This window comes from Typha angustifolia, chromosome 13 (genome assembly GCF_048772165.1).
Source record: "Typha angustifolia cultivar Huaian chromosome 13, ASM4877216v1, whole genome shotgun sequence".
NCBI lineage: Eukaryota > Viridiplantae > Streptophyta > Magnoliopsida > Poales > Typhaceae > Typha > Typha angustifolia.
Genome location: NC_133251.1, coordinates 789687 through 799424, shown reverse-complemented (window position 1 = coordinate 799424; position 9738 = coordinate 789687). Strand labels below are relative to the sequence as shown.

The 9738-nt window shown below is 36.1% G+C and overlaps 1 protein-coding gene across 4 annotated transcripts; it reads right to left on the bottom strand.

Annotated features, from left to right (window-relative positions):
• Nucleotides 1–4354: 4354 nt before the first annotated feature.
• Nucleotides 4355–9612, bottom strand: LOC140773547 (polypyrimidine tract-binding protein homolog 1-like). Of its 4 annotated transcripts, none has more exons than XM_073116157.1 (10): nucleotides 9148–9610; nucleotides 8575–8784; nucleotides 7661–7723; nucleotides 7501–7574; nucleotides 7316–7411; nucleotides 6571–6628; nucleotides 6399–6503; nucleotides 6241–6322; nucleotides 5262–5374; nucleotides 4355–5064 (listed from the first exon to the last, which is right to left on the bottom strand). In XM_073116157.1, the coding sequence occupies exons 1-10, from the start codon at nucleotides 9331–9333 to the stop codon at nucleotides 4660–4662; spliced, it is 1392 nt and encodes a 463-aa protein (XP_072972258.1). In that variant the 5' UTR covers nucleotides 9334–9610; the 3' UTR covers nucleotides 4355–4659. The 4 variants fall into 4 exon arrangements, with proteins under 4 accessions (XP_072972258.1, XP_072972259.1, XP_072972260.1 ...); XM_073116158.1 differs by lacking the exon at nucleotides 9148–9610 and adding an exon at nucleotides 8303–8360 and having other exon boundaries at nucleotides 8575–8715; XM_073116159.1 differs by lacking the exon at nucleotides 9148–9610 and adding an exon at nucleotides 8303–8363 and having other exon boundaries at nucleotides 8575–8704.
• Nucleotides 9613–9738: the final 126 nt, after the last annotated feature.

Here is a 9738-nt window from a genome sequence, read left to right as displayed (position 1 = left end):
AAGACAGCTAAAATAATAGTACAATGACAAGCCAGAAGTTGAAATTTATGATCTGAAATGTTGTTCCAAAGTTTTGAAACCGTGTGGTTTTGTAGAGATTTTTTTAAGAAATGAAACCACTCTCAAAACCACCAATCCAAGAATGTATACTTACAAGAAGGCACATGCAATGGTCCCTTCATGCTCTTGTTCAGTTGCAGAGTAAACTATAAAGAGAGAAGGTGACAAGAGTAAAAGCTTCTATTCATTTCTTTGTGACTTGGGATGTGAAGCACAAGAGGAAATTTTTTTGACCCATTAGATCAATTTTTTTTAATATAATCTTTTTACTATTGAGACTTAGATCTCTGTCATTAGACAATCTCAAATTGCATACCTGCTTCTTCTCCCTCTTACTCTTATCACATGGCTGGTCAGATTGTCAGAAAATTTCACTAAAGAATTTTTAATTTAATTTGATTTAGGTCGGTGTGGAAACAAATGAGAGGGAGGACTTTATACTGCAAAATAGGTACTAGATTGCCGGTGGAAATAAATACACAATGCTAATCTATGACAGCTATTTCTCACTCACATATCTCCTTTTAACTCTTCTTTTTAAGCTTTAGTTATCCAACTTACATAGCTCTTTCTCTTTGTTTCAGTAGGATGGAGATATGCTCTAAATTGCAGTTCACAAAAGAAGAGGAAAGTAGCATAATGAAGAGTTACCTAATTTTGCTAATGGTTCAAATTTGATCAAATGGACATGCTTTTCTATTTCCCCTGCAAGCATAATGTAGAAAAATTAATACAACTATGAAAGAGACTAGAAAGGAGCAACTCGAACAGTTTGGCACTGTTCCATTTCTCTGGTAGCATTTTAGAAAAGAAAAACTAAGTTAACATTGCAATCAGAGAAATCAAGATCTAAGACTGATAGAAGATCAGATTTTTCTGACAAGTACCTTTCTGTAACCACATGCCGCAAGATTGGGTGAGATCATCCCTGTTAGAGAAGTATCAACAGATTTTTTTCCATTTCTCTGGCATTCATAATTTTTTTAAGGACATTGATAAACTCAGTGGGAATTATGTTAAGGGTTAGCATCTGCTGAATATTAAAAAACTATTTGAGTTCTGAAACAGCAATTAGTAAAGCTTTTTATACTGCAAATTAAGTAGAATCTTCTCTTTTTAAAGTAACTTATGAGATGCTCTTTCAACTGTCAGTAACCACCTTTGTCACTTTATACCTTCTGATGTCAGCTTAATTTCTCTACCAGAATTGAGGTCCCTTTGTCTCTATCTATTTTACTGTTACTTGGGTCATACACCCTCTTTCTGCGCTTGATATTACAAATTAAAATCCACTGGTGGATAGCTAATCCTCCTACACTAGGTTTGGCCCCATTTATAATCCTTAATTCTTGTTCCTTTTCGGGTCAAAATGGAATCATTGGTGTTCTTGTCAATACAGAAGTTAGGGTGATTATGTTATCCAGTAGGAGAAAAGATTTATGGCCACCGTCGACTATCCGATCGTATGTCAATGTCGTTTAGTTGATTTACTATGGTCCTCCCTTAAGATCTCCGTATCCTATGAACATTCCAAGCCTATTTTGTTAGCTTTTGCAGCAGTGTTGTGTCGGTGTTTGGACTCTGGCTGATATATTTTAGTAAGTCTCTCAGTGAGGGGATAAATTTTTAGCACCACTAATCTGGCTAAGAACTTAGTTAGCCAAAGCCAAATTTGAAATAAATACCTATGTTTAAGCTCCTTTAAATATCATTCTTTCAAGTTCTAAGAGACTAATTCTAATACTCTAGAGACACTGTTTAGCAGTACTAATAGAGTCCCTTCAAATCCATTAAGCTTAATCTTTAAAGCATTGTATTGAATTTATCTACTAGGATTAGTAGCTATCTAATTAGTACTGTAGTATTTCAGTTCATATGTAGTAGAATGCATCATGAGATACAAACCTCGGCAAGAAGAATCAAAATGTGGTTCCTTCAAGAAACAGAGGGGACCATTCTCTACGGAAAGCATTAAATTTCTCATGCTGTAGGTCCTGAATGTTGCTGCATTTTATATGAAGAAGAGAAAGGCACACCACTCTGAATAGATTTGTGGGCTCCTTTGAACAATCTCATTGCCTCCTTGTGGACTAGAATCTCTAACAACAATGTAGTAGAATGCATTGTAAGATAAACTTTTTGTTCGAATTCACCCAATTAATCCTTTTAGATTGATGCTTTATAAACTTTCACCAGATATGTCCTCTTATCCACACCAATGGCAAGCAAAAGAGAACAAAATGGCATGCAAAAAAAGTAAAAAAGAGTAAGTAGTTCATAGATTTGTGTTTCCTTACTGTTCAGGACCTCCAACTCTATGATCTAGTTCCTCAAAAATAGATTTGGCTTTCCATAGTGTTTGTGAAGTACAAAGGCTATCTTTACATCAGCTATCTATCAATTCTGTATGCTGTAAATGCCATCTACTTCGACAAATCTTGACTGCGTTGCATTGCATGATAGCTTAAACTGAAAACAGAAGAGGCCCAACTATAGCAAGAAGAAAGAATTACCATCTAAAGAGTACCAGGAGTATTTGGAATAAAGTGACACTGTATCCTGTATATCCTGTGTACGATATGAGAAAATCTAGTGGAAAGAATCCACCGACTCTTCCTACTTAATAATAATTCTTTCTAATAACAACATTATTAGAGGCATGGTAGTATGAGCAACGCATAATAGTCAAAATTAGTTAGGCACAAGAACACTACAGGGGAAGTCAACTATTGCATGAGGCAACTCAACAGAAATTTCCCACAGCATATAAAATGTGGAAAGCATAGATGCTTGCAAAGTTGCAATGCTTTGTTAAAGCTACAGATAGCTTAAGAAATTAGCAGGAGCCTTTGCCAGATGGAATGCACTAGTGTGATGAAGACTTGAGACAATATGCTATCCAGCTTCTACTTTGAGAGCACAACAAGAGATTTGAGGTCCCATCTCACATGGGATGCCTGGTTCTTTGACTATAGACCTGATGCTTTTCTCAACATGTTTCAAATCTGAGATGGTAAAGAAATAACTTATGGGAATTTTTTCTTTTCTTTTCATAACTGGGGTTATGATAAACTATTCAATGGAGATTTTGATAAGACAAAAGTGTTCTACTGCAGCTAGAAGCTTGAAGAAGTAGAATTTAAGAGTAAGCATGAAAGAGTTTAGTATCCACATTGTGACATGCTAACAACAACAACAACAAGAATGTTAGATGATCTATAACTTGTGTAAAAGTACTATTAGGGAAGGTTCATCAGACATCAAAGGAAGCAATTTTAAGATGGACGGCAGACTCATTGAGGAGCTTTTAATTTATTTGCTCTAAAAGCAAATCTAAGAGAGATCACACCTCCCTTTAAGCCCCTGTAGGAGGTAACAAGATGGTAGATTAGGAGAAAAGCACCAGCTGAGATCCAATCATACTCTTAGAATCATGACAAATACGCCGGTGAAAATCCCCCCATGCTCTAACTCAGCAAATGGAGAAGCCGTAATCGCCCATCTAAAGCAACATTAGTTTGGTTGTGGATTAACTTTCAAACTAATTTAACTATACTAATTTTTTATACTTTTTACAATAAAATTTATATTGACCTAGACTATTATAGTGTTTGGTTATAAATAGTGATGTAATATTTAAACTTGATGTGATTTAAGAAAATTACAATTTAAAAATATTTTAATAAATAACTAAAATATTCTTTATGTATAAGAAGAGGAGATAAAAGAGAGAAATCACAATAATAATTAATTAAAATAATGTCTTTCAAAAGGAAATTAATAATTCACTTTTATTAATAAATATTAGCATATTAGTATTAAGATAAATTGCCGTTTGAATGGTAAACTAGTATAGACCTCACTATATTTACAATAAGTTATAAAAAATTTCACAACCAAATAGAGTTAGCCAAGTAATATTGACCTTAAAACAGCCTCAACATGTAGAAGGGGGTTGCCAAACAGAAGTTCACCCGGGGAAATTAAAATATCTTCTGATGTTGTCCCCAAACATTTGCCAAAATCTCAGCTCTGTTACATCTGGGCAATCTAAAGGTTAATTCTTACCAAAAGTGTACAATTAAGCCCAACTGTGTGATAGGAAGAAAGAAACAAAGCAATACAAAGTATCACATGATACTCGTACTCTTTTGTACTGTTGTACACCAACCACACACACCGCTGAATGCAGAGGGGTAAAGAATCAGGGCAGATCAGAACCTAACAAGGAGAAATTAAGATGTAACTTTGGATACACACAAAACATGCATACATTGAATGGCAACTCTAGCAATAATGCAATATTATCTTCTTTGAACAAGCACTACTCAGTGAGCTTCTAGTTCTTCTGCCATACATTTTGAAAGGCTACATAACTTGAAATCCTTTCACTCGACGCATGAATCTTCACTCACTGATACTCATATGATGCATTACCATCATCTGCTAATGATGACAAAATAAAAAGGACAACAGCATAAAGATTATTTGAACACATTGAGATGGTAAGATATATGAGAGCAACAGAAATCGGTTGAAAATGTCTCAGGAAACTACTCAAATGCTGCGAGAGTCAATATGAAATGTTGTTGCATACGTCTACTGGTAATAGAGAGGTGGCTGGCCAACGGATGGTGCACCAGAAGTTCTCTGTTGGATACCATGCTGAGGCATTTGTTGAGAACCTTGAAGAGGATTAGCTGCAGTAGGTGGGAAAGCCCCTGAAGTAGGATACTGAGGACCAGATTGAGGGAATGTCTGAGTTGGATATGTTCCAGGAGCCGAGGGATAAGTTGTTTTGCTAGGATCCCATGTTGGCATTTGCCCATCAAATGCTGGTCCTTGGGAGCCGACACCTGGTGCAAACATTCCGTTGGGAGAAAATGTTCCAGCCGCTTGAGGATTATTTTGCCAACCAGTAGCAGTGGCTGGCACAGAAGCTTGTGGCATTGCAAGTATCCCAGTGTCTGGAATCGTGTAATCCCTGCTCTTATCACTATGTGCCTATAGATACATAGATATCTTGTATCAGACAAAATACTAGACAAGTTGACAACAACGTACAAGGATCAACAAGAATATGATAATTACCAACCACTCATCATTCGCTAATACGTGGCATGAGATTAGCAAAATCCTATGTATATTTTTTGTTTATAGTTCTCATCATTTCAATATAACCCAAAAATACCCATAAATACCTTTACATTGAGATCAGTATGACGAGAGTATGACAGATGAAGCTTACAGTAGCCACCATCATAGATGCAATGCCCCTCTAAAGCTTCTTTAGCAACTGCAGCAGTAGTCAAATCTGTGTGGAACATGAATTGATCAATCAAAATGGACTGCCAAAAAATCTTGAGTTTCATATTATCAAAGCAAAGAAAGAAATCATGATTAACTTAAACGGCATTCTCTTTTTCAGGTCAACAAGGTTTTCCCAGGAATAGAGTTACGTCCTTCCAAAAAAAGAGCAACTTGATCATTACAAGGTTCAAAATGAAGAATCTAAATCACAGACATCCAATTGCATAAACCAGGAAAGAGTAGCACTAAGATATCAGAGAGAACTAAAATTTTGTTAATGAGATTGGTCCATTATATCAGCAAGATGTTACAATACAGGTTCATAATCCTAATAAAACCACCGCATGAGACGGCAAAAAGGAAAAAAGGAAATACTCCTGTATGGCAAAAAGAGACTTTCCCATGAACTCGTAAAAAGTTGAATCATGAAGATCTAAGTGGGATTTACTAGCCATGTGCATATGAAAGTACCACACTACCACCTATGGATGGGACCATGTGTGTTTGTAGCAAAGATACACATACACAATAACAGAAACAACAGCCACCAGCCCACCACGACAAACTAGAGTAGTGGTACGACAGCAGAAATAGCCAGCAGCAGGCATTACATGTTCTTTTGGCATAAAACATCACTAAATTCTAAAATTTCAGATTAGAGAATGGATTGGAGTGAAGATATATCAGAGTAGAATGGATTCACTTGGTATAGAGATCTAGATTAAGATAGTCACAGATTAGTGGTGATATGAAAGACTAACAAATGTCCAGAAATATTGATCAAATAAAGACATAATATTCATATATCTGAAATCTACTACCATATATAATACAGAAAATGGAGAGACGTTACACAGTAATTCTTCATACCAGGATACTGAATTAAAGCCTGCATCCCGCCATTCTTCTCAAAAATTGCAATTTTCTGGACCATACCAAATGCTGAGAATACCTGAAATGGGAAACCTAATTGAGCACATCACAGTGACAAATTTTGTCTGTAAGTATAGCAGAATAAGACATCTTACAGTATGAAGGACATCGACTGTCACAGCATATTGCATATTTTCAATAGAAGCAAGGAGTACATTACTCTCAGGTTCTTTTTTCTTTCCATCAGGACCAACGACAGTCTGTCAATAAACATCCATCAGATATCAAGTAGAAGAATAAGATGCATGGACTTTGTGTATAACCAACCTGTAAGGTACCCTCAATTGCAGAAGGATTAACAGGAAGATAAGGATTTGTGTAGTCCCTGCATAATCAAATTGATATTACTGTTACATTAAAAAAGTACATGTATAGCATGCAGTACTCTGCAGAGAAAATCAGTAAATGAAAAATAACATACTTTGACATCGATAGCATGTAGTACTCAACTTCCATATAAGTTATGAAATAAATTAATATGTGGTTTTGCAAATAAGACTAGTCCACTGCCTTTTTCAGTGTAAAAGCTTCCAACTGTAATCCATAAGCAACAAGACAAATGTGAACAATAAACCAATAGTTCTTCATAAGTAGCACTGAAATGCATACTGCAATTAGCAATGTGATTACAACCAGCCATCTTACAAGCATTGTACTCCTTAGGCTACTTTAGAGTAATGAGGTACAATCATTCAACCAGGTTAATGTGAATTATGATTTCTATATAGAAAGAAAAAGTATGTTATGTTATTGTAATTATTCTGAAGGCCCCATAATTCTCCTCAATCCATGACCTAGATCTAAAACTAATGTAAACATAGTATGATGGACATTATAAAGAGAGTATCTGACCTTAGCAGCCAGCTGGATTCCTGACATAGCATGGCAATAAACAGATAAATGCATGACGACAAGTGAATTAGGCTTTTTGAAGATCAAAATCTATGATGAAAAATGAACAGTGCAAATGAACTCTGGATGTTTCCATGACAGATTATTCACGTAGTTATACCTGCTGCGGTGTGATTGGAACTTAATGTTCAAGTCTGTATGTGCAGAAAATGATATTCGCAGATGGCACATCGCAACATGATCAGGTAGTAGGTACCTATATGTACAAATTCAAAGGAATGTCACTAAAAAGACATAGAAGTTAGTAAAATGCCAGGTAAACAAGCATAAAGCAAGGAAGGGCACCTTGGGATGCTTCTTCCATCCAAGGCTTCCCTGGCAGCTGAGGCAGTTGCTGCATCAGTGTACTGGATTAATGCCTAGCAACACATTAAAAACCAAAAAATAAGTTAATGTTCATAAAATATGCATAGAGCATCTCACAAGACACCAAACTATAGCAAACCTGAAAACCAGCAGCCTTTTCAAATGTAGCAATTTTGTGAACGAATCCGAAGGCAGAGAACACCTGATGCACAAAAGGAGTAATAAGATAGATGATTAACATCTATAAAAAATAAAATGGTAAGAGCAATAGACATAAATTGAGACCGGATTCCATGGAATACAACAAAATAATCTCATAAGTGCAGAATGGCACCTGTAATTAACAGCATGGCATTCATGAAAACTCCAGTGGCATCAAACAATTTGCAATATTATAGTTATAAAGATGAACATGATGCATGGACCTTACTTACACACTGCCTCCAACAAAACAAATTAATAAGAAAAGATAAAGATTCATTGTTACCAATCTTGAAAGCAGATAACAACCAAATCAGGGTAGTTAAACAAATAACATTCTTTATGGTTGGCAGAAAAGTTTCAAATAAAATGGAATGATCATAAAATAAACAACAAAAAAGGCACTTGTCCTAAAGATTTGAAGTTTAACCTTCATAAAGAGCTTTCATAAACAAGTTGTAAGCATCATTCATCTGAGTTCTTGAGCATGATGTGAACAAAAGATAGAATGAACCATTCTCAAGATTAAGACCACAGAAGTTGAATATAATAGTCAGAAGAAAGAGATAGCAAAACAAACATGGTATCTCTCCGATTGCGGATGTGGATAACGAGATTCTCTCCGTGTTAACATTGGCCTGCTAATCCATGCAGATTATGTTACTGTAAGTAAGAAAATTAAGCCAAATCATCTTCGATCTACAAATATTAGATCAGGCAGACTCCCTTATACTACTTCAGCTTATAACATTCATCAACCAAAATAAAAGCAGTTGAAAATAATGATTCTTCAAATCTGATACACCTAAATACTTGTACAGAAAAAAGAGCTATTTTTTAAATAGGACTTACCAAATGAATCACGTCGATGCTGACATCACCAGCTTCAACACCCTCTATGGTAACAAGCAATACATTTCCAGCAACATCTCCTGGGCTCTTATTGTTAACAATTTCTTGCCTATTTGAATATTGAATATAAACGGTTTTCCCACGAACTTGTGCAGGATCAGATGAGGAGGCATAATATGAAACCATTGATATGGCCTGATTAAGGTCAGCCTGGAAAAGAAAAGATTAAGAGTTATACTCAATAGAGGTCAGCAATCAGTATGTCCCAATAACTAAATACTGGAGTACCAGTAAATAAAAATTGAGGATATACATATAATCTCCATAAGAAACACAACTTCTTTGACAACAAACTGATTTCAGATAATAATCTTTCCTCCACGAACATGAAGTCTATATAATCTCTATAAAGAAAGTTGAAACAGATAATGTAGCGTGAATACGATATACTTACCTATTCTAACAAAAGAAAACATGAAAACCAACCATCTATCTCCTTTTCCAGAAGCACAGTAGACTGATGTAAAATAATATAAGAAAACTAAAAGAAAATTTTCAAGATAAAAGACCCACAAATTCAACGAAGGCCTGGTTGCGATTAGCCCCAACGTTGGACTTGGTGTTGACGATCTTGCCGAATGGCTTGCAGAGCTCGACGAGCTCCTCCTCCGCGCACTCCCATGGCAGGTTGCGGAGGTGAAGCACCTTCGATGGGGTTTGGGTGTACCGAAACTGCTGCTGGCCCGAGGAAGACGACATCTTCGAAGCTAGGGTTTCCGCGGCGATTGAATTGGGCGAGTGGGCGATGCAAAGGCTAGGGTTAGGTTTGAGATTTCAACGAAGGATTTGGAACACCAGATGAAGACGCCAAAGAGATGAGGAGCCAGACGGGGCGCGAGATCTAGGATTTCTATTTGGATGGAAGGATTTGGGGATTGGAAAAGAGGGAAGAGAACGGTGTCCCGTGTCCCCCTTCAGATTTGGGGGTTTTAGATTTTTCTTTTCGACGGTCTTCGGATAACAACGAAGGATTAAAACCGGTGGCGTATTTGGTGCTCTTATTGGAAAGGCAACCGACTTCTTTTCCACTAAATCATTATAAAACTCCTACTTTGGACTTTGTAGTGTTTTTATATATATATTTATTGAAAATTGAAATATAAG

Bases quoted from the DNA above. Each gene is read 5' to 3' on its own strand.
- LOC140773547 (XM_073116157.1), bottom strand. From the start codon at position 9,333: ATGTCGTCTTCCTCGGGCCAGCAGCAGTTTCGGTACACCCAAACCCCA. The intron at 8,785-9,147 runs GTGGGTCTTTTA...TTTCTTTTCCAG, and splicing joins ACCAGGCCTTCGTTGAATTT to GCTGACCTTAATCAGGCCAT. The intron at 7,724-8,574 runs GTAAGTCCTATT...TTTGTGCATCAG, and splicing joins GCATCGACGTGATTCATTTG to GTGTTCTCTGCCTTCGGATT.